Source organism: Dysidea avara, chromosome 2, assembly GCF_963678975.1.
Source record: "Dysidea avara chromosome 2, odDysAvar1.4, whole genome shotgun sequence".
Classification (NCBI taxonomy): domain Eukaryota; kingdom Metazoa; phylum Porifera; class Demospongiae; order Dictyoceratida; family Dysideidae; genus Dysidea; species Dysidea avara.
Genome location: NC_089273.1, coordinates 14408517 through 14434405, shown reverse-complemented (window position 1 = coordinate 14434405; position 25889 = coordinate 14408517). Strand labels below are relative to the sequence as shown.

Sequence of the window (25889 nt, the reverse complement as noted above, 5' to 3'; positions counted from 1 at the left end):
TCTGCACTTTCCACTGCTGAAAGCTATACATACAAGCATGTATATCAGTTGTGAAAAAAAAATTGATGCCTCATCTTTTCATCCTTGATAACCATTCTAACAAATGGCATTTGCCAGATAAGCCATAAAATAATTTATCCCCCATAATAACAATGAATGGTCTGAAACAGCCACACATGATCATTGCTATTGTCTGAAGAAAGGTTATTTGCATGTGTTACAAATCAAGCTCACTGCTGTATAAACTATATACTCAGCAGGTGTTGAATAAAGCAAAAGGAACTTCATTATAGAGGGCAGTCATCAAGAATCCTAGTGAGCTAGTTGCCACCACAGGCTGTGATTACTACTATATATCCTATGTGTGTGGTCAGGTAACTTTTTTTTCTCTTCGTGCTGGGGACACAAAGCGGTCTGGCCACATGAGACTATATATCCCTTGCATGCATGTATAGTAGTAAAAATGTTTCATGTTTACAATAGAGGTAACTTAACCAGAAAAATGTTAACTATCACAACTAGCATGTTAAACTAACATCTCTGTTTTCCATCTATGTACAGATGTGTTGCAATGGAGTAAATCTTGTCCCTCACTAGTTTAATAGTACTGGTCCCATGATACTTGTAGCCCTTAACATTGCTAACAAAACATACATCAGCAATTTCAGGGTAAGAACTGCAGTCACAGTATTTCTGCTTGATCTTTTGAGCATCATCCTCCTTAGTGTTGTTGATTTGATCACGATGTGTACCAACAATAACAACTGGACACCTAGGAGCGTGTACCTGTGTATATAGATATTTGCTTTACCTATATACTGCATGTATTTCCTCAAATAAGTATTATTTAATAATATACTGCATGTATTTCCTCAAATAAGTATTATTTAATAATATACTGCATGTATTTCCTCAAATAAGTATTATTTAATAATATACTGCATGCCGTATCATTGATTCTTATAAAATATAATACTACGCAGATGTTAAAGACAGATGCTAAAATCATCGTGGGACAAGCCTGACTGAGATTTTACATGATATAAACTTACACTGTCATTGGGTACATGTGAACTTACAATTTATATACTATAGCAACTCAGACAGACCTATATTGTCAAGTGTCAATGTCATTCTGGATGAAAGTTCAAATACTTGTGTGTCCAGTAGAAGGCACAGTAAGAATGGTGTCTGGATCTCTGTGAACATGAAAGTCATGTGCTGTATTCTTCAGTGGGTAGCTAGTTAGTAATGTGAAGCAATTGTGTTGATAAAATGATCTAACTATTTTCATACAATAATCAGTATGGTTTTTAAAACATCAAACGTCTCAGAATGCAAGGAATTCTAATGGTTAGCTATTAAAGTACGTATACAGTAGACTGGCAAACTACAGATAAGGTAGGACATGATGTCACAATAATTACATGACGACATGATGTGTGTACGATATATTTTTAGCTTAGGATCTAGTTCTAAAAAAACTGTGAAACTTAGCACTGGATTTATTGTCAGAAATGGTAATTCACTAGTGTAGAAATTGGTTCATGTGTTGATCTTCATTTAGCTCCAGCAATTTTACAGGCTTTCGCCTATTATGCTCAAAATTTTACCTATTACTCCTTCCAGAATTTCCCAAAATTTTCACCTATTATTCTTTTTTTATTCTTGTGTCTAGCCTATTATTCCAATCTTATTCTCATTTAGTTTCTGTAGCTAGTCACGATCTGACTGCTCTATTAGAGTGTTTGAAAGTTCTAATAGAGTATATTGATCTTTTGAAGGCTTTCATCTCCTTTTCAGCCAGCACTCATATAATAATGTTTTTTTTCCTCCGGCCCTAGTGGTACTCCCTTCCTCCCACACATCTCTATAGAATGCTAAGAAAATATTTGAAAAATTAATCATAACCTACAGAAAAGAACCTACACAAAACCTACAGCGTGCCCAGGGTTCAATGGGCAGGCAGGTGCCCCTCAGCAAGATCAACTGCTGGAGGCACACATGGACACTTGGATCTTGAGCGTGATCCCCTGATGCACATAACTGAAGAACAGAGCAAGGAAAACCCAAAACTACAACGGAGCCAGCCCACCACCACAGAATATGGGGAATTCCACTTCTCAGTCAGCAGGTGGGCAAGATGTTTATAAGTGGTGGTAGCAGCCCTTCCCATGCCACCTGAAGTGGAAAAAACAAGGGGGGGGGGGGGGGGGGGGTAAAACTCCCATGCTCCACTTCCCGAATCCATTCCTCATAGGCACGACGTTTCTCTAGTTCATGTTTTCGAAAAGTAGTAGATAGTGTAGAGGAACGATTAAGAGCTGCAAAGCAGTTAAAAATCCTCACATCAAAGAAGGTATGATGGTGTAGGCACCTCCAGAAGCCGGAAGCCCTGATGTCTACCCTCATGTCATCATCTTGAATGGCAGAGCGATAATGCAAGGTCTCGCCAGACAAAGGGTGCAGCTGTGGTTCAGTCTGGACATTATGGCAGACTTCAGACATCAAACTAGCTGTCAGATTCCTAATTTCATTATGCCAAATAATTGGAAAGGCACCATGTGGGCAGCTAAGGGTGTGGGATAGGCTAAAATCCTTGCCACACACAGTGAGATGGTAGTCGTGATGGCATGTAGCCATACCTTAAACAAATGGCATCAATAAACTCACCCTTATGAAGTGCAAAGCCATACTGCTCTAGAGGAAGAGCAGTAAGCCAAGAAGAAGAAATATACATCACTCTTAGTAGTTTAACTCTTTCTTCTATCTAGACACGCCCCTTAATTCCACAGATTAATCCCGTGGACATCCGATAGCTAGTTCTAAAATTATTACTTTAATCATACAAGAAAATATTGTGATTGTGGCTTGTGATTTTACTGCTTTCTTATATCAATCTTTTATAACCTTTGCCTACCCCGTATTTACCGTTGGTGTTTCTTACTTTACCTCGAAGAGTGCTTAAGTGTGGTGACTGCGGTTGTTCTTAGCGTTTTTGGTTTGTTCGACGGCGGGCATTAATTAGACTTGTTGGAAGAACAAACTGGAACTTCTCAACCAGAAAAGCGGCGTAGACCTGAATACGATGATAACAATTGCCCCTCCTTTGCGGAGGATGTTTTGGATAACGGAGTGCAGTGTCAGTGGTTGAACACTTCAAGTGTACTAGAATGAGTAAAGGTGAATATGATATGTTGTCCTTAAACTCCCCTCGTATCATGTTTTTTTGTTGTGAAGGTCAGCCTAAAGTTAATAGTGCTTTTGAATTTTTTGCCAAAATGTTTGCCAGGCAGGACTTGTTTGATAAGAGGCTCCAGAGAATAGAACACAAACTAGATAGATTGTCTGAAGGAGTCTGTGAAGTTCAGGAGGGTAATGAGATGTCCACCGATGCCAATGAGGATAATAGCGTGTTGCCAAAACCTGGCCTTCTACCTAGAGTTGAATCGTTGTCTGTTGGTGGTATTTCATCTGCTGTGGCATCTGCTTTGAATGAAGAAAAAGATAAAGAAAAGAGGAAGTTCAATGTTATTCTTCACAGTGTTACCGAACCCACTGCTGATGATGGTCAGTCTAAGAAGAAGGAGGGTATTGATCATGTTTCTAGTATTTTTCACAAATCATTGGGTGTGCCTGCTCAAATCACTAATGCTGTAAGGTTGGGTAAAGAGGTGACAAGCCTTGTTTGCTGAAGATCTCAGTTGACTCATTAAAGTCTAAGGCTTCGATTCTTCGAAATTGTACCAAGTTGAGAGGTAAAGACATTCCTAAACATCTGTCCAAAGTTTTTATCATTCCTGATATGACCCCCAAAGGGAGGGAATGCAATAAGTCTTTGAGAAATCAGCTTCTTGATCTTAACAAGAATGGAAAGAACTATAGGATAAAAAACGGCAAGATAGTGAGGAAGAACAACTGAGTTGTTCTATCCGCACTGATAATCATCATGAGAAGATTCAGAATGTGTCTATGGCTATACCTTGTCTGCTATTACTTGTCTTTTTACCAACACTCAAAGTATTTTTCCTGAATTAAAGGCAGTTGTGTATGATCATCCTCCACTGATTATTGGAATAGCAGAGTCTTGGTGTACCAGTTCCATTGGCGATGCTGAACTCTGCTTAAATGGTTACAACCTTTTCCGTGATGATCAACCATCTGGAGTTTGTGGTGGAGTTGTGCTTTATGTACATTCTTCACTGTAAGCTATTCCATGTAAAGTTTTATCTGATGTAGGTTTTGAGAATTCCTTGTGGTATCTAGTCACACTTTCCTCCACTGAAGTTCTCCTTGTTGGTGTCGTTTATAGAGCTCCATCTTCATCTAACATAAATAATCAAAAACTATTATCTATCATTGGTAGACTTTATGAGCTAGTCAACTACTTTACCCACCTTTTAATTATGGGCGATTTTAATTTTCCAACTATCAATTGGGCTGAAAGCTATTGTGCTGGTAGTGATAGTTCTGCAGCATCTACATTTTTTGACACTGTTCAAGACAGTTTTTTAGTCCAGCATGTTGCCAGTAGTACACGTCACAGACAGGGCCAACAACCTTCACTTTTGGATTTAATATTAACCCTTGACCCAAACTCTATTGATGAAGTCACACATCTATCCCCTCTAGGTAGTAGTGACCATGTTTGTTTACTGTGGAAATTTAAGTGTTTTGATGATTTGCCTTCTTCCATAAAGAGTGTCTCTATGTACAACTACAGAAAAGGTAATTTCGAGGCTATGAATGATTACTTTGGGAGTATCAACTGGTCTGAAGTTCTGTTAGGCAATGTTCATGATGATTGGCATGTGTTGAAGGTGACAGTTCAAGATGCAATAGCTAAATACATCCCGACTTCCATTCCTAAGAATAATAAACCTACTCCTCCTTGGTGGTCCAAAAACCTCTCTAAAACCATTAAAGCTAAGCAACTTTCCTTTACCAAATATAAACATTCCAAATCAAGATCTAATTATGCCATCTATGCAGCAAAACGCAATGATGTCAAATGTAAGATACAATCCGCTAGAAATTCTTATGAACGGTCCCTGTTAGACAAGCTACGTTGTAATCCAAAAGCACTGTATAGTTACATCAAGTCTAAACAGAAGATTGGACCTAGTATTGGTCTATTGGAAAAGAGTGATGGTTCTCTCACTGCTGATGATCAGAAGGTGGCTGAAACCCTAAACCAATTCTTTGAGTCAACATTTACCAGAGTAGATTTATCTAGTAGCTATGCCCGTTCCCTCCTTTGTATCTGAAGATAGTATTAGTGATATTGACATAACAGAGTCAACAGTTCTTCAGAAGCTACTTGAGCTCAAGGTTACCAAAGCGCCTGGCCCAGATGGTATACATTCTTACATCTTAAAAGCTTGTGCTAACACACTTTATGTACCTTTAACCGTTCTGTATTCTCAATCCTTATCTAGTGGTGTCCTCCCTGATGAGTGGAAACAGGCACACGTTGTTCCTGTTTTTAAAAAGGGTCAAAGAAACCAAGCTTCCAACTACAGGCCAAATAGTTTGACATCTTTAGTTGTTAGGATCCTGCAATCTATTATATATTCTGAATTGGTAACCTTTTCTTGATGGGCAAGGCATACTTAATGGTGAGCAACATGGTTTTGTTAACAGGAAGTCCTGTTTTACTAACTTGTTATCAACTTTTGAAGAGGGGACTTCTGCTGCTTTGGATTAAGGATTTGGCATTGATGTCATATTTCTAGACTACAGTAAGGCATTTGATTCTGTACCTCATCACAGATTGATCTCTAAGTTGGAAGCATTTGGTGTTTGTGGTAATTTGTCTTTGTGGCTATCAAACATACTTTCCAACTGCTTGCTGAGAGTTGTGTTGAATGGTCACTTGTTGTCTTGGGCTCAGGTGGTGAGTGGAGTCCCCCAGGGGTGTGTTTTAGAGCCCCTATTGTTTATAGTATATGTTAATGACATCCCTGACCTTATCGAAAGTAATGTAAGAATGTTTGCTGATGACACAAAAATCTATTCTGTTATTCAGAGCTTTGATGGTCACCTTAGGCTACAAAGTGATGTTGACCGATTGTTGCAGTGGTTTCACACATGGTTGCTTCGGTTCAATATAGCTAAATGTAAGCTGATGCGGATCGGTAACTCTGCTTCATTCACCTACTCTATGCTGGACAGTTCCACCAACTTACCCTTTGAAATCACAAAAGTGCAAGAAGAAAAAGATCTTGTTATTTGGTGCAGTAAAGACTTGAAACCATCTCTACAGTGTCGTAAGGCTGCAGCAAAAACTATGCAAGTTCTTAGTTTGCTAAGAAGGTCCTTCAAACTTTTTTCTGTTGACTTGTTGACTTTTTTGTACAAAATGTATGTCAGACTTCACTTGGAGTATTGCATCCAGGTCTGGAGCCCTTACTTGGTGAAAGATATTGATCTCTTAGAGAAAGTACAGAGACGTGCCACCAAGTTATTACCTAGTTTATTTGATTTACCATACGAGACTCATCTAGAGAGACTTGGTTTATATTCACTGTACTGTAGACGTCAAAGGGGAGATCTTATTGAGACTTACAAGATATTGAATGGTTACTATGACATCAACCCTACCTCATTTTTCACTTTCAGTAATACGGATACCACCAGAGGTCACCACCATAAACTCTTTAAATTTCGATCTCGGCTGCTAGTGAGGCATAATTTTTTCACTAACAGAGTAGTTAATTTGTGTAATTCTCTTCCAGCAGATGTTATTTCTGCACCAACCATGGCATTATTTAAGAAGAATCTATGGAGAGCAACAAGATATGGACACTCTCAAAGGCCTGTGGCCCACCTTGACAGTCTTGTACTGCCAAGCAATTTTTGTCCATTAATAATAATAATAATAATCCTATTATTCTGGAATTATTCTCATGAAATTGGTGACCTATTATTCTCAAAATTATGCCAGCATAATAGGTGCAAGTCTACAATAAACTTCGCAACAGAGCATTGTTTAGAATAAATTCTGATTTTATTTTCAGGTACCTGTGTTATTGTTCACTGTATTTGTAGTACTGTAAATTGTGTTATTGTTCGCTGTATTCCTAGTAAATGCAATTGACTTCAATGTCTACAATGATGCCAGTAGCTAGTACATTAGTATTCTTTATCATTGGAACTCAATTACATTTTGCAAAATCGTACACATTATGACATCATGTCCTACCTTTTGTACAGTGCTCTACTTAAATTAGTGCTCACCTTTCAACCAACCAAGTATTAACTGCCATGCAAAGTGACTGCAACATGTTTACAGCAAGTCTGTCAGCTGCCCTGTGTTTACACACTTGTCAGCTGTCAAGCTTGTTTGTAACAAATGGTTCATACCTGCCTTGTTTGTGTAATGTAGAATATATGTATCAGTCTTATGAGTGCCACTAAACATGCTGATTATTGTTTGTGTGATGAAAGTGTTGTTTTATTTATGGAGTGTATGCTGGTCATTTTTCATATGATTAGCACATGTACCAGCCTTTAGTTATGTGGAAGTATTCGTAAGTCATTCGTGTTTTCTTGTCTGTGAATGTGAATGCGATGTATATACCAAACTTGCTAGTGTGGAGCTCGCTCATGCTCCCCAGGCAAAATGATTCTGCAAGAATATTTGCCAAGATCCTGCAAGAAAATCTGGTCATTTCTTGCAGGATTTTGCACTTGCAAGATTTTTGCAAAAACTTGCAGGACTCCTACAGGATCTTTCAGGATAGTGATTGCTGAGTCGGCTCACCCCAATAACAAGTGTAAAGAAAATTTATAATAAAAAGTGCTGAAACATAGTAAATCAACACTTTAATTTACCTTATCAGCACTTGTGCTGTAAAGCCACAGTACCATGTTATTTACTCGGTTAAATGCCACCTTCAATAGTAGCTGCACTTAAGTGGTGCAATGATTGATTTTGAAATAAAGGGCTTCAACATCAGTTTCAAGCATCAAGTGGTGGACAAATTCAAATAGTCACTGCACTGATTTTTAGAACTAACGTTATAAATGTCACAGCATTTAACCAAGTAGAAGGTCTGAAGGACACCTGGTCCTACAGCCTGTTTAAAGTTGTTATAATAGACGTAAATACCAGATACATACCTTAATATTCCTTAGTAAATGATCTATTTTGTCATTTTTCACTTCATCATTGGTCAGGTTAAACACAACCACATAAATTGCTTGCTTGGAATAGAAACAGTAGTCAAACATGTGATTGTGTTTCTGTGTAGAAAAATGGTAGTTATGCAATAGATAATAGTAAACATACTTGATTGGGAAAATCCCATATCTTAAAATTAATGACAGTAGCTGAAGTATTAGTGGAATATTCCCAATTACAGATGCTAACTTCATCCAGTGTAGTTGACTGTTTAGTGTTGTCCTTCCTTAACCTTCTCATGAGTATAGTTTTACCTGTTGTGTTTCCACCCACTATCATCAAATTGACCACTCGATATGACACTGAGCTACAAAATGACAATCTTACAAAGTGGCTTACAATAATTGTTTTTCACCTTTTAATTCTTGATTTCAGATATGAAAGGAGTCGTGTGGGAGAATTGTGGTAAACTTGTGGCAGATCCTTTAACTCAGGAAGATTATTTAAAGCTATATGCTTTAGAGTACCATGGAGTTGTGACAACTCTAAAGGCAAAGATTTCAGGAACTTATTGTCATCTAAGATCAAAGTTTGAAGGGAGGCTTGTTTTCCAATGCTAGAATCCAAAGTTTGCAGTTGGTTACTGGATAAATCCAAAGTTTTCAGCATTGGGAATTTTAATGTTGTACTTTGTAGACTGATGTTGCATAGGAAATTGTTATTTAGACATAAATACACCAACCATGTAAGGCTGCTATGGTTTTTATGACGACAATAATTAATGCTTGGATCTTCAGTCTCAACGCATTTTAAAGAACATCCTTTGGCTGTCAGATATTTTAGTTTCGGTGGCAAGAGGCAGACATACAAAACAGGAATGTGATTTCCAGATATATTTAGGTTTTGAAGATTCAAAACAACACAAGCTAATCCTTCAGGAAAACTAGTTAATTTATTGTTAGATAAGTTTAGTGTATGTAACCCTAGTTGATAAGTAGTTACTTCACTGCTAGTTCTTCTCCTAGGAATGTTATCATCAGATTGAGCTACTCTCTGTCCTGTAGATGTGAATGAAAATCGAATTGAGCAAGAAGTTTTCGGAAAGCAGATCTGTTTAATGTTATTATTGGAAACATTAAGATCTTTCAAGACTGTCAACTTCCATATGTAATGTGGCAAAATGCTCAATTTATTATAGGAAATGTTGACTTTTTTAGCAGCAAAAGCACTCTTTGGAACTTGGCGTAACTCATTGCGAGAGATATCTATTGTACTTAATCTGCACTCAGTGACTGGCTCTTCTATTTCATAAATAAAATTTTCACAGGCATGCAAATATTTCAAGTTAGGGATTTTTAATACATCAGATGGCAAGACCCTTAATTTGTTGGAACTAATGTTCAGCATATGCAGTCTTTCACATTTCCAAGTACCATCTGCTGAAGAAGCCACAATATCTGCAACTGGAAGCTCAGTTAATTTGTTATCTGACACATCCAATCTTTTAAGAACAGGATTCTGAAACAAAGCAAAAGGCAGTGAAGTCAAATTGCACCCCATCAGAGACATTTCAGTAAATTGATATAGTGAGGCAATATTTGGCAGGACACACAGTTTTTTGCCATCATGATTTGCATTGCAAACATTTGAATTATTGTCACTTACTAATAACATTTTAGCAATGTCATAGTAATGCAAAAATACTGAAATTCGAACTGCCAAACCATCATCATCTTTGGCACCAGCATCAATCAATATTTCTGTCATCTCCATATTCCCCATTGCAGCAGACATTGCAAGGGGAGACATTTTTATGTTGCACAGTGTTTTGTGCTCTTTGAAGGTTCTGGTAGTGTCTATCACAAATAATTCACCATCATCATATTGATATAGAGTAGAATTCAACAGCGGAAATATGTCTGACTCATTCAAAGTTTTGACTACATTAGTCAGGCGTCGTAACATTCGGGACAATGAAAAAACAGATGGGTAAGCAGCTACTTCTACTGACAAAGGAATCTTATCTAACAAAATTTGAAGCAGTTCATGGTGGTTGTGCACTATTGCACAGTGAATCACAGAGATTTGGGAAACACTACCAGAAGTGATGGCGTACATAGATGGAATCCTCTGCTGCAGTTCACCAAATCGCAATAAATCAGTCATCATATTAATATGAGATATATTACCACACTTTGTGGCAATGTACAGTGGAGAATGACCCATTGCATCAATAAAGTGGATATTCGGTTTATTTTCGTTTGACATCTCTTTAGTTATAAACCAAAGCTTTGAAAGGATAATTTCAAGAATTTTATCAGAAGCACCAGAAGCACAAGCAGTATGGATAGGATACCATCCCCTATGTGGGAGTTTATCCTTCATCAGTAAAAACTCAGGGAACTTATTAATCAGCTCAACTACTATGTCATAGTGATTCCCTTCACAGGCAGCATGTAGGGGAGTCTCATTTGTTATTGTGTTAGCAGGAGGAACTTGATCTATTCGTGATAACAGAAAAGTTACTCCATCAGTCCATCCTGCCTTACAGGCCCTACAACATGTTACTTCACATTAAGACCAACAAATTAACTGTATTAATTAGTACTATGTAACCAATGGCGGATCCAGGATGGGGAATTTGGGGCAAATGTCCCCCCTCCAAGAAATTGCATACAAGATCGAGATACTCTAATAGAGCAGTCAATTACTCTAATAAAGCAGTCACAATGTTCATGAGGCAGTGTAACTTACTTATGAAGTATTTTACATAACATACATGATATAATATATTTGGTAAAGGATAACTAGCTATTATTGTTGTGACCTTTTTTTTTTTTTTTTTTTTTTTTTGCTCTTCAACTTTTTCCAACTAGGTGCCGCCCCCCCCCCCCCCCCTTTTCCAAACTCTGGATCCACCCCTGGTAACAGTGTATATGCCAAAACAGCCAATTAAGTTTTTATGACCTTGATTACCATTTACGTCATTTCAGCCATTTTTTGGCTGTTATCTTTGATATTAAGGCTTTTAAAATAGTTTTTGAAGACTACATCTTTCACAGCTTGGCTGTTGTGGCACAGATATGATTTATTTTGTATTGTATATTAGTATATACCCCAAACCTGGCCTATAGTCAGCTCTGTGGTTCATGCACACTTTTTTACAGGCACAATAATGATTATTGTAGACAGAGGTTATAGTTATATTGTGCAGAATGTTTATTTATTATTTATTTATTATTTATTTACTAGAACTGGGTCATTCAACCAAGTACATGCACCAACGTGATGACTCCCTGGTGAGGCTATGCACAACTAAATGGTAAAGGCATGATTGAAATAGTTGTGATCTGAAATCGACTTAATATGACACAATAGTGACAGCCATAGCACAATAGTGGCATTGTAACTAGAGGCTGGTACATCATTGGTGTGGCGATGGCACAGTGATGTTTATACAGTATAATATTATCTAATCCAAAACAGCCAAGCTGTAAAAAAAGTGTGCGGCCCTCAGAAAGGCTATGGTGAAAAAAGATGTGAAATCCAAGGTGGCGGCCAAGAAATGGCTGTGATGGTAGGTTAATGGTAAAAATTTTAATAACGACAATTCAGGTGAATTTTTGTGCCGCTTCACAAAATTTACCTGAATTGTCATTATTAAAATTTTTACCATTAACCTACCATCACAGCCATTTCTTGGCCGCCACCTTGGATTTCACATCTTTTTTCACCATAGCCTTTCTGAGGGCCGCACACTTTTTTTACAGCTTGGCTGTTTTGGATTAGATTTCATTTCTTTTTGTATTTGTATACCCCAAAGCCGGCCTATGGCCAGCTTTGGGACTTTTTTAACCTATGTTTTTTTTCTTTACTACAGGAAGAAGAAAAGATGAAGTAGATGTACTTTAAATATTTTATCAGTAAATGTACAAATTATATATATAATACATATGGGACCGGATTTGCGAAAAGGGGCCTTCCATACACATCCAATTTGCCAACTTTGACAATTGATAACTTCAGAATGGAAAGAGCTATTGCCTTGAAATTTGGGCAGTGGTGATTTCTTTGCAGCTGAACTCTCCACATGATGATTTCTTTGTAGCTGAACTCTCTACAAGATAATTTCTTCTGGCTGATCTCTCTACAGGGAGATTTGTTTGTAGCTGAACTATCTACAAGGTAACTTCTTCTAGCTGATCTCTCTACAGGGTGATTTGTTCGTAGCTGAATTCTGTACAGGTGATTTGTTTGCAGCTGAGCTCTTTACAAAATGGTTTCTTTGTAGCTGAACTCTCTACAAAGTAACTTCTTCTAACTGATCTTTCTACAGGGTGATTTGTTTGTAGCTGAACTATCTACAATGTAACTTCTTCTAGCTGATCTCTCTACAGGGTAATTTGTTTGTAGCTGAATTCTGTACAGGTGATTTGTTTGCAGCTGAGCTCTTTACAGAATGGTTTCTTTGTAGCTGAACTCTCTACAAAGTAACTTCTTCTAACTGATCTTTCTACAGGGTGATTTGTTTGTAGCTGAACTATCTACAAGGTAATTTCTTCTAGCTGATCTCTCTACAGGGTGATTTGTTTGTAGCTGAAGTCTGTACAGGTGATTTGTTTGCAGCTGAGCTCTTTACAGAATGGTTTCTTTGTAGCTGAACTCTCTAAAAGGTAACTTCTTCTAACTGATCTCTCTATACAGGGCAATTTGTTTGTGGCAGAATTTTCTACAGGGTGATTTCTTTGCAGCTGAACTCTCTACATGGTGGTTTCTTTGTAGCTGAACTCTCTACAAGGTAACTTCTTCTAGCTGATCTCTCTACAGGGTGATTTGTTTGTAGCTGAACGATCTACAAGGTAACTTCTTCTAGCTGATCTCTCTACAGGGTGGTTTCTTTGTAGCTGAACTCTCTAAAAGGTAACTTTTCTAGCTGATGTCTCTACAAGGTGGCTAGTTAGTAGCTGAACTCTCTACATGGTGGTTTCTTTGTAACTGAACTTTCTACAAGGTGACTTCTTCTAGCTGATTTTTCAATAGGGTGATTTGTTTGTAGCTTCACTCTCTACAAGGTAACTTCTTCTAGCTGATCTCTCTACAGGGAGATTTGTTTGTAGCTGAACTCTCTACAGGTGATTTGTTTGAAGCTGAACTTTCTAAATGATGGTTTCTTTGTAGCTGAACTCTCTACAAGTTAACTTCTTCTAGCTGATCTCTCTACAGGGTGATTTGTTTGTAGCTGAATTCTGTACAGGTGATTTGTTTGCAGCTGAGCTCTTTACAGAATGGTTTCTTTGTAGCTGAACTCTCTACAAGGTAACTTTTCTAGCTGATGTCTCTACAAGGTGGCTAGTTTGTAGCTGAACTCTCTACATGGTGGTTTCTTTGTAACTGAACTTTCTACAAGGTGACTTCTTCTAGCTGATTTTTCAATAGGGTGATTTGTTTGTAGCTTCACTCTCTACAAGGTAACTTCTTCTAGCTGATCTCTCTACAGGGAGATTTGTTTGTAGCTGAACTCTCTACAGGTGATTTGTTTGAAGCTGAACTTTCTAAATGATGGTTTCTTTGTAGCTGAACTCTCTACAAGTTAACTTCTTCTAGCTGATCTCTCATACAGGGTGATTTGTTTGCAGCTTAGCTCTTTACAGAATGGTTTCTTTGTAACTGAACTTTCTACAAGGTGACTTCTACAAGCTGATTTTTCAATAGGGTGATTTGTTTGTAGCTTCACTCTCTACAAGGTAATTTCTTCTAGCTGATCTCTCTACAGGGTGATTTGTTTGTAGCTGAATTCTGTACAGGTGATTTGTTTGCAGCTGAGCTCTTTACAGAATGGTTTCTTTGTAGCTGAACTCTCTAAAAGGTAACTTCTTCTAACTGATCTCTCTATACAGGGCAATCTGTTTGTGGCAGAATTTTCTACAGGGTGATTTCTTTGCAGCTGAACTCTCTACATGGTGGTTTCTTTGTAGCTGAACTCTCTACAAGGTAACTTCTTCTAGCTGATCTCTCTACAGGGTGATTTGTTTGTAGCTGAACGATCTACAAGGTAACTTCTTCTAGCTGATCTCTCTACAGGGTGGTTTCTTTGTAGCTGAACTCTCTAAAAGGTAACTTCATCTAACTGATCTTTCTACAGGGCAATTTGTTTGTGGCTGTATTTTCTACAGGGTGATTTGTTTGCAGCTGAACTCTCTACATGGTGGTTTCTTTGTAGCTGAACTCTCTACAAAGTAATTTCTTCTAGTTGATCTCTCTACAGGGTGATTTGTTTGTAGCTGAATTCTGTACAGGTGATTTGTTTGCAGCTGAGCTCTTTACAGAATGGTTTCTTTGTAGCTGAACTCTCTACAAGGTAACTTCTTCTAACTGATCTTTCTACAGGGCAATTTGTTCGTGGCAGAATTTTATACAGGGTGATTTCTTTGCAGCTGTACTCTCTACATGGTGGTTTCTTTGTAGCTGAACTCTCTACAAGGTAACTTCTTCTAGCTGATCTCTATACAGGGTGATTTGTTTGTAGCTGAACTCTCTACAAGTTAACTTCTTCTAGCTGATCTCTCTACATGGTGATTTGTTTGTAGCTGAATTCTATATAGGTGATTTGTTTGCAGCTGAGCTCTTTAAATAATGGTTTCTTTGTAGCTGAACTCTCTCAAGGTAACTTCTTCTAGCTGATGTCTTTACAGGGTCACTAGTTTGTAGCTGAATTCTCTACATGGTGGTTTCTTTGTAACTGAACTCTCTACAAGGTAACTTTTTCTAGCTCATCTTTCTACAGGGTGATTTATTTGTAGCTGAATTCTTTACAGGTGATTTCTTTGCAGCTGAGCTCTTTAAAGAATGGTTTCTTTGTAGCTGAACTATCTACAAGGTAACTTCTTCTAGCTGAAGTCTCTACAAGGTCACTGGTTTGTAGCTGAGTTCTCTACATGGTGGTTTTTTTGTAACTGAACTCTCTACAAGGTGACCTCTTCTAGCTGATCTTTCTACAGGGTGATTTGTTTGAAGCTGAACTCTCTACAAGGTAACTTCTTCTAGCTGATCTCTCTACAGGGAGATTTGTTTGTAGCTGAACTCTCTACATGATGGTTTCTTTGTAGCTGAACTCTCTACAAGATAACTTCTAGCTAATCTCTCTACAGGGAGATTTGTTTGTAGCTGATCTTTCTACAGGGTGATTTGTTTGAAGCTGAACTCTCTACAAGGTAACTTCTTCTAGCTGATCTCTCTACAGGGAGATTTGTTTGTAGCTGAACTCTCTACATGATGGTTTCTTTGTAGCTGAACTATCAACAAGGTAACTTCTTCTAGCTGATCTCTCTACAGGGTGATTTGTTTGTAGCTGAATTCTGTACAGGTGATTTGTTTGCAGCTGAGCTCTTTACAGAATGGTTTCTATGTAGCTGAACTCTTTACAAGGTAACTTCTTCTAGCTGATGTCTCTACAGGGTCACTAGTTTGTAAATGAATTCTCTACATGGTGGTTTCTTTGTAACTGAACTCTCTACGAGGTAACTTCTTCTAGCTGATCTTTCTATAGGGTGACTTGTTTGTAAACGAATTCTCTACATGGTGGTTTCTTTGTATCTGAACTCTCTACATTGTGGTTTCTTTGTAGCTGAACTCTACAAGGTGATTTCTTCTAGCTGAATTATCTCTTTCTATAGTTGCATGAATTCCCTACAAGGTAACTTCTTCTAGCTGATCTCTCTACAGGGTGAATTGTTTGTGGCTGATCTCTCTACAGGGTGGCTTGTTTGTAGCTGATCTCTATACAGGTTACTTGTTTCTAGCTGATCTCTTGAATTCTCTTCGGGTGACTGCTCTATTAGGATGACTGCTCTATTAGGATGACTGCTCTATTAGGATGACTGCTCTATTAGAGTATCTCGATCTCGCACTTGCTACACTAAGTTGGATTTCGTGTTATAACTCCGTGGTTTTAAGTCTGATTCTTCTACACCATTGAAGAGCCTTTCTAAGATGATAACTCCATCTGTACAGCGATTTTCAAAGCATTACCCCAAGCGGTTTACCTGGTAGGCGTGGCAAGCAGTCGTTTTTTATTAGCTAATTTCGATTGCGTAATTGTTACACACTGTTGGTTTCTTCATTGTATCTTCCTGGTTTTTAGCTCGATTTCTTTCAAACCACAAAAGGTTTGAGGTTCAATAGTTAACCTATTCACCCACCGATTTTCAGCTTCTTCCCATACGCGGTTTACCCTGTAGGCGTGACAACATATTGGTGTTAATTTTCGTGAATAATCGCTCATAACTCTTTGCCTGTTTATCGTATTCCAGCCAAAGTTGGTACCGAGATGCGCCTTTATATCCCCCTTCTGTGTGCCAAATTTCAAGGCAATCGGATATGGCGTGCGAGTTTTATAGCAGTTTTTGTAAGTGTGCGACAAGAAAAAGAAAAATAAGAAGAAGAAGAAGAAGAAAAAAAACGAAGAAACTGAGCCAATTTTTGAAGTCGCATATCTCGGGAACGCGCGAAGCGATTTCGCTCAAATTTGGAATGTGGAGTGCTGCAGTTGGGGGGCATGTCCACAGCAAAAATCGTCTTGTTTCATCAAGGAAGCACAGAGCTACGGAGGTGCGAAAATTGCGTTTTCTTTCTTCCTGTCAATATACTCACGGGTGTTACGCGCCGGCTTCTTGGGCCGCACGACACACTACCGTGTGTCTTGATATGCATGCAAAACATACAGGATAGAGTTGTACATTATTGTGGCGTTGTATGCAGCAATACATTATTGTCAACACTAAAGATGGAAATTATTCAGCTTTGTAGCCAATATACAGTATCAACTAGAGGTCACTGGTAGCTAAATGTGGTTCATCAGTGGTGTGGCAGTGATGTGTACACACTATATACATACACAACTTGCAGGAGATACACAATATTGCAGCATTCAGAGTATGCAAGCCAGGTATATAGCCAGATAAAGGAAAATATCCAAGTCAGCCAGAGCTCAGCAAGCCATGTGAAGGCATAATGTACAATATTAACACATACCATACTCAAACAAACATACCGCTATTAGTTTTGTTCCTCATTTTGTATAGCTGGTATGACAAATTGGCACTTGGCATCAGGCGTGGCCACCTTAATTACCTGTTTTGCAGTGTGCATTATATGGAATGACATGGCTTTTCAAAGTATTATACATTTGTGCCTTCGTTTAATGGTGATTCTATCGCCAGTTAGTGCATGTCTGTAGGCCTTATAGTTTTTGTGCACATTAATTAATTTATGCATTATTTATGTATGATGTAATATTTACCGGGTTTCTTATTATTCTTAGTGCTTGGTTGTATAATTAAGGCTTTACAGCACAAGTTCTAAAGGTTATAGTGGTCCTACAGCCTGTTTAAAGATGTTACATTAAATATGTTTGAAAAGGAGCAGAATCCATGACTGGACCCAAACCTAGCTGGAATGCTTACAGAAGTCTGTCGGGCAGTTAAGATAGTTTCTCCTTGTTAATTCCATGTATTTGTATCAATAAGAACTCTAGAGAGTGACTTATTATCTTAAAGTACCTCATGTGGAACCAAATGGACATCTACTGTGCACAGTAGATGTCCATTTGGTTCAGTAGATGTTTATCAGCATTACTGTGCACAGTAAATAAACATCTACTGTGCACAGTAATGCACAGTAGATGTTTATTTATTAAGATTTTCCAGCACTGTTTTACAATTAAGTATGACCAGTTTGGGAAAACCAGTTTTATTGCCCATGTCAGCAGATTGGATTTTTAACTTGCTAAACTCACAATCAAAATCAGCTAGACTTAAGTGGTCTGGTTTTGCTGGCTGCTTTTCCCAAGCCCAGTGGCGATCCGTATGTGCAGTGTGTGGTCTTGATGGAGCTCTGGTCAGCCTGGGGATGGCTGTATGTGGCTGTACAGCTCTATGGTGTTGAATAAATACGTATGCTGTGAATTTCCATTCATTTCAGCGAGTTTTGAGACCTGAATGGCCCATAACTTGGCCTAATTCATCCCTACACCTTCCTTTTCAATTTTTTAAACAGACGCTTGCCCTCCTTCTGGGCCCCTGCCTCCCTCCCCTTTTGGAGCTTGCCTGATATAGTCAACCATGGTTTAAAAACTATCTAAAATGTTGGGAAACTTAGTTGTTGGCTACTTGCACAGTAGATGTTCTGGAAGGTAAGGAATTGGTGTAAAATGTGCTTCAAACATTGGCGACCTACAACACACTAAATGCTTAAAAACCGGCATTTCTTGGTACTTTTAAATAGGCGATAAGATCAGTTTTCCCAGACTGGGTCACAAATGGAACAAACACTTTTTGGACTTCTAGATGTAAACACACAATAGCATGTCATGCAGCCAAGAAGGCCGGCATGCCATACCATCTGTTTATTGATAAATGCGATTGCATAGTTCCATGTTCCTCTCTCTAAAACATACAACTTTTGCATTACAGCTGTCTGCCAGGTATGGTAGGCCACACAGCAAATTTGATTGAATTCACTCCAAGTTATGGGAGGCCAAAGTTTCAATCTTTTTTCCTAAGAGGTCTAACGAGGCAAAGATTCTTTACAAACAGTTTGCAAAATTGTTACAAAATGCAAACACGTAACTTAATTGCCTTGAAATTTGGTACAGATAAAGATTGAATTCACATATTAAGTTTACTATGAACCCAATAAATATCTACATTGTCATAAATGTTATTCACATAAAAAGTTAAAACTTTTGTCATGGCTACATGGTAACCCTCTCTCCATCCATTCTATCACTTGTTAAGGAATTAAAACTCTATTAATATAATTATAGAATGACTCATGAATATCTTTGCTTCCATGGAGTACGTAACTGACAGTTACAGTAGTTTATTGTAAATACCCTTGAAAAAATAATAATTTGAAATTATGATCATATCCTGTACCATTCTTTCTCTTGATGGGTATGTGCAGGTTCACCAGACATACAGTACTTATGTTATAAAAATATGCAAAGCAAGTATAAGGAAATAATTATAAGTTCGATTAGAGATCATAGAAATAAAAAGAAGTGAGGTCTTTTACACTTATAATGTTTAATTCAGTCATGGCTATAAACTACGTAAAGTAACGATTAAACGTCTACTAGTAAATCTGCAAGTGTAATTGACCTGCCTTATTTCACTACTTTTTATTCCTATAATCAAGCTTAAAATTCTTGTAGTTATTTGTTGATTAAACAGGAGAAATATCACTAAATTTAATCCGCACCTTAGCCATTATACTTCAATAAAAATTTGTACTACAGGTGACAATCTCTGCACTTTTTATTATAATGCTTCCTACTATATTGTAAAATTCAACTTGTAATTGTAATTCAAGAAGGTTTTAGTTATCATCACAATTTTTCACAAAATTAAATTTCTCCAAAACTTCTGCTTAGAATATTTTGCCATTGAGTGAAAATTCACAGTATACACTGAGTATTACACCCTCATACCTATATAGAAGAGTTTTGCTGCCAAGATCTGTATATCTCAGCCTGTCATCAGGTACTTGATCAAAGATCTGTTTAAATTCGTCCATAGGTCCATGTTCTTGAACCATTTCATGTAATCCTATATGACAGATCAATATACGTAATTGAGTGCACTTACTGTATTTTAGAAGAACATACTTTCAATTGATAGCAAATCATCAATTTCACAATCTAAAAGACATACAATATATAATATTGTGGTTTAGTAAACATTAACTACTTACTCTTGCATAGGTGATCATGGGTAATTATATCATAAAGTTGACCATCAACTGATCTTAAAATGTTTAGAGGGGTTTTACCATCATTATCTTTAATGCATAAATCACCTCCATGATTTAACAACAAGCATAAGATTTCATCTCGGTTCGGCATTTTCAAGGAGTGATGCAAAGCAGTCTAAAGAAAATAGAATTAGCAAAATAATTATAGTGTGTCATTCCAGTGCCGTGTATCAAACTTGGTGGGGTAGAATTGAGAAAGGGCTGCTAAATTTAAGTCACCTAGAATCTAGAGTTGAAGTAACTGATCTTATGAATTTGTGTACAGTATATATTTCAGAATTCCCTGGGAAATGTTTACAAAATACTGCAACACTAGTCAGATGCAAGTTGAGCCCTTACATGCCAGGGTAGAATCAAGGTCAGTATAGCTGACCCAGATGATCCACTGACCTGCAGGACCTGACCTGCAGGACCTGACCTGCAGGACCTGACCTGCAGGACCTGACCTGGAAGTGACCTGTTTTGTTGCATGCATCAATAGTTACATCAATATTTAAACTGTCTGCAATACTAAAAGCTTAAATGGTAGAAAATTATGTCAACTAAACACTATATAGCACAGGTAAGCATTGTTATATAAATAAAGCTTACTTGCATAGTGATCAATACATGGGTGTGACTTCACAAAATCCTAGTCAGCAATATGTATTCTTGCTGTTATTGAGCGTTTGCTAATGATTCAAAACTGTATACGTATTTCCATACTTCTGCTTCATTGGTGCCGCCCTTTAGTAAGACAACCATCTACAAAAGGCACTAATAATATTCTGTAGGCACCACTCTTATGGGGTTGGAGGACTAGACTACAGCCTTTTTGATTCATTCAGTTCATCAGTGATGAGTGGCACACACACTTATATTGCCGTAATTGAGCTTGTAATGAGAATTCTGATTAATTTTCAAAGTCAGCAAAGTGACTCAAAACACTTCCCTGTGATTATTTGCTACAGCAGCTAAAATGTCTTCAGACAAGTGTAACTCAATAATGGCTAATGCTATCAGGTTGATTACTTTGGTTAGACATTGCATTGACATGAAACATGCCTTTTAGCAAGCAGTAACACTGCTTGAAGGTTCTTAGTTTACTAAATTGTTAAGATGCCTTACTGTAGTTATACTGATAGTAAAGTGTCAGTAAACTTAAGTATATGGAACATAATTATTTTACTAAGTTTTAAACTCTCAGTAAAACATCAGTGAATGCGGGTTTACTGAAAAACTACTAAAATAACAAACAATTAACTGTTCCATATACTGGGGATATACCACTGTAGTAAACTAAGATACTTCAAGCAGTGTAAGTGGTATAATGCATAAATCATGGACCTTCTTTTGTCCTTCATGTCTTTTCATTTCACAAAAGTGTCAATTTACAGTTACTGGCTTTGTGTGTTGTTCAACATCTGTACTTTTGCCCCATGTTCCTAACGTTCAATGTAATTGGAATGATTGCAGGTACACTGCATGTGTTTGTATTGGTATCTGCATGTGCTGCAGCTACAGTAGCTATAATCGGCAGAAACTAAACTAAACAGCACTTACGTACTTTTCTTGCATGATTAGTACACGGGAGAGATGCATTTGTCATGCAGTTACAACTTAGTAACATTCTTTCATTTGAAGCATTGCATACTATCAAGACAGACAGTAGTGTGTCGTCGCGACAGACAAGTGTGGATTTTACAGGAACCAGGAAAATGCAGTTTTCACGCATCTGTAGCTCGATAGTGCCTGACCGGAAATTAACTATTTTTGCTGTGGTAATTCCCTCGGAGTGGGGCACCTCCAGTTTCACATTTGAGCTGAATCCGTCAAGCCATCACTGAGATATGCGTCTTCAAAGTTCATATTACTATTAGTTTCTTCGCATTTTTCTTCTTTTCTCAACACTTAGAAAAATCGCTATCAAAATTTTCAAAAATTGCATATAACTCCCTCACTCTTTATCTGATGTGTACAAAAATTAGACTGTTAACGTGCTTCATTACGTTTTTACAGCCCTCCAAAGTTGAAGAAAATTGACTAAAGCATGCGCCAGTTATAGCGATTTTTCTAAGTGTTGAGAAAAGAAGAAAAATGGGGAGCATATATTATAGGTAATAAATGTATGCAAAAAGTTTTAACTAAAGGAAATTTTACAACGTGTAATCGTGGCGAAAAGATTTTGTTTTAATAAAGTGATGTAATTACGTTGGAATTGCTGAGATTTATAAATCCTTTTGATAAAAGCAATTGAGAATTGTTGAGATAACGGCGACCAAAAATTCTTTTAAGGAAAAGTTTGGCAAATGCAGAAATGGTAGCGAGATTTGAATCCTTGTAACAAAAGGAAGTGGCTATTCGATAATTAATGGCATCTCGTTACTTTTTAGACAAAATGCCTATAACAAGGTCACGGAAGACGGCAATCACACAACCTTTTAACTAAACGTATGCATGAGTAGAGCATTAGTTACTAACTGAAAATCTTTCCGACAAAAGGATTATACAAGGTAGGATTTACTGCACTGCTATCACGTTTGTACCAAACAAAAGGCCAGTTACAATAATATCCACGGATGGGAAAGACCTTTGAAACTAAAGGATAACAGAAAGCAAGGAATGAGGCAACAAGGGTAAAGGTATGCCACATTGCTGAAATGTTCTTTACCTGGTTCATCCCACCTCAATATGATAATGCGCGGGCGGCCGAGGTATGTCATCTTACACATGCGTATCAGTTTTCCCGTGAAATTCGAGCCTCGTGGCAGCATAAATCGTATATTCGTATGGTGGCAGTCATACAATGTCTTTTGGTAAGTCGTGAAGTAACAGGAGATCATGTAATTTCTTGTATGTAGTGTACTGTATGGCTTAGTATTATCTTCGTTGTTATAATTATGACACTGCAGACTCCGGAGACACGCCAGGTGCAAAGAAACGATGACTAACGTTTGCACTACCGACCATATCGCCGAAAGAAAGTTGGACTAGTGAATTCAATTTAGATGATAAGGTGGAAACGTCTCAAAAAGAGGTGGGTGAAGGTGCTTCAAGTCGAGTGTATATTGGATGCTTGCATGGCATAACGGTTGCAGTTAAGCAACTGAAGTGCTATTCCCCTCGGTTAGCTTCTGGTTTAATTAAATCCTATGAACGTTTGTTTCATCTCAGACATGATAACATTGTTCAGGTGCTTGGGATTTGTCCGAGGGTGGGTTGTATTATTATGGAATATTGTCAGAAACTCATTCATGGACGTACACTGAAAACATTGGGTGATTTGTTGTTGTACTATGCTAGTGATTTACCTGTGCAGCTTAGAATTGCAGCACTATGTGATGTAGCGGAAGGTTTGCAATACCTTCATAACCAAAGCTTAACACATGGTGACATCAAGCCACACAATGTTTTAGTTACAGGCTCTGACAAAGAATTTGTATTCAAAATACTGATTATGCATGTGTAATGCATATCAATAATAGCCAGCTGTCGTCAAGGTCTTCATCACTCAAGCAACTGATGACTCCAGGGTATGTAGCACTTGAGTTAATTAGTGACACGGGTACTTATTTGACACCAACCAAAGCTTCTGACATATATTCTTTTGCTATTTTAGCCTATGAAGTTGCTTTTTGTTGTGACCCATGGCCAACGGTATCTATGCAATTGATCAAGTCTGTTAGAAAAGGGTATAGGCCAGTAATTCCACATAATGCCTCAAAGTTCATATAAGCGATTGTCCAAGAATGTTGGCAACATGAAAGCTCATCTCGTCCTTATGCATCACAGGTATCACGGTTATTGGGTAAGCACCTGGACAACCTTACCAGTGATGATGTGCACGTAAACTTTAATGACTCTCAGACCACAGCAGTGTTGGAGTTTGGCACTGTTAGTATGCCAAATAATGAGGAAGAGAAATGTGTAAATCCTTATCCCCAAAATACTGTTAGTGCTCATCCTATTACACAACTTGAGAGCAGTGATAACTTTGTTGCAACTATTAACTCACAAGCACCCCTGAATCATAGTCAAAGTGCTTTAGAGTGTGGAAGAAATGACAGTTCACAAAGCTGTTTATCCACAGTATCAAGGGATGTAGATGATTTTGATGCAAACCTTGATGATGATTTGGTGGTGGATCCTGCACAAATTTTATCTGCAAGTTGTTCTGCATTTGATGATGAAGTTATAATGCCTGACAGCGACTCTCAAACTGCATATCAGAATATGTTTAACGATTCCTACAATTATATGTCACCCAGTTTCTTTAGTGACACATCATCTATTGACAAGGTTAAGACTGACTTGTGCATTAAAGAGCTCAAAGAATTTCAGGTACAAGCAATTAGTGCTGTCGGGCATGGAAATGATGTTATCTTGGTGCAGCCTACTGGGTCAGGAAAGTCGCTTTGCTTTATTGTTCCAGCTTTGCTTAGTCCCAATAAGGTTTGTATAGTGGTCGAACCACTAGTTGCAATAATCAACAATCAGGTAGATGCATTACAAAGGAAAGGTATTGATGCACTAGCTTTGGGTGGAGCCGCAGGGAATTTGAAATCGAAGAATTATCGTCAAGTTTTTAATGGTAATGCTAGTGATATCCCTAGACTAGCTTTCTGTACCCCAGAATACCTGTTTGGTACTCCTGCAACTTCTTCATCCTCTGGTTCTCCTGGCCTTTTTCACTCATTGAAAGCAATCCAAGCTACTGTTTCAATGATAACAATTGATGAAGTGCACACAATATTTGGTAGAATGCCTGATTATCGCCCTGCATTTGATGACATGCAGCAGCTAAAAGAGATGCCATGTCCCATAGTTTACATGTCTGCAACACTGACCAGATCACAGGTAGACATATTAAAGCAAAAGTATTTATGTTCTGATAAATGCCTAGTCTTTACTAAAGGAGTACATCGAGAAAATTTACAACTGTGCTTACAACGATACCGACGCCGCAGGTTGGTTTCTGCTGAACAGTTTATAGAAGATGATAACGAGAGTGACAAGGAGAATGACCCATCATCCTTGACTTCAATGTGGCTTGACAGTGTGTACAAAATAGAACCACTGTTCAAAGACCACTCAACTGTGCTATATCTTGATTTTGTAAGAGACGTGGAAGAGATTGCTGATATTTTAAAACAAAGGAATATTAAGGCAGCAAAATACATCAGGAAGATGAAAGTTGAAGTTCAAAAGCAGATGTTTCGGGTAGGAGAGACATCTGTGTTGCTGGCAACAGAATCTTACGAGCTTGGAGCAGATAACCCTAACATTGATCAAATAATAAGAATTGGTTGTTCAAGAAACCTTGGAATTTTCCTTCAAGAGGTAGGACGTGCTGGCAGAAAGCCAGATTCCACAGCACAAGGCATGCTATTGTTTAATGAATGCATTGACGACAAACGCCTGGGTCAATGGTTAAAAGCATCTTTGGTTTCTACTGACCCAACATATGAAGCTGTCGAAACAGAGATATTGTTCACGTATACCCAAGCTTGGCGGTATATTTATTCCATTTATAATGGAAAGTGCTTATCACAAGCGTTAGCCTATTTTTATGGTGGATTAGGTGAAACTGACCCACCTACATGTTTTATCGCTAATAATCCCTTGTGCTCAGTTTGCAATGAAGCCGAAGAAATATGTCAGGTCAGTGTTGACATTAAAGAATATTTGGTTGTACTTTTAAGGGCAATTCAAGATTTATGTGAAATTAGTTTGCAAAGTGTCACTAAAACTCTGTTGATATCTGTATTATTACAGAGCAATGAGAAGTATGTACGAACATTTGACTCATTGCAAAGTATATTTGATGCGGAAGAATCATGTTGGGGATGCGGTGTATCAGTGAGTGGGACAAAAATGTCTCAACCAGGATGGCATAGGGTTTTGTATGTGGCTATCCATCTTAATTTAATTGACTTAGATTTTAATTTCAGGCCATTTGAAAGCCACTATGAGG

The 25889-nt window shown here is 37.8% G+C and overlaps 1 protein-coding gene across 1 annotated transcript in view; it reads right to left on the bottom strand.

The window, feature by feature from the left end:
- Positions 1-20027, bottom strand: part of LOC136247837 (leucine-rich repeat serine/threonine-protein kinase 1-like) — a 28972-nt gene extending 8945 nt beyond the window's left edge. Inside the window, exons 1-7 of the mRNA XM_066039659.1 lie at positions 19877-20027; positions 19791-19823; positions 19614-19731; positions 8541-10679; positions 8294-8492; positions 8125-8247; positions 537-786 (exon numbers count right to left, since the gene is read on the bottom strand). Of these exons, the coding sequence (XP_065895731.1) occupies positions 537-786; positions 8125-8247; positions 8294-8492; positions 8541-10679; positions 19614-19731; positions 19791-19823; positions 19877-20027 (3013 nt within the window). The remainder of the gene's footprint in view (positions 1-536; positions 787-8124; positions 8248-8293; positions 8493-8540; positions 10680-19613; positions 19732-19790; positions 19824-19876) is intronic.
- Between the last annotated feature and the right edge of the window lie 5862 nt (positions 20028-25889).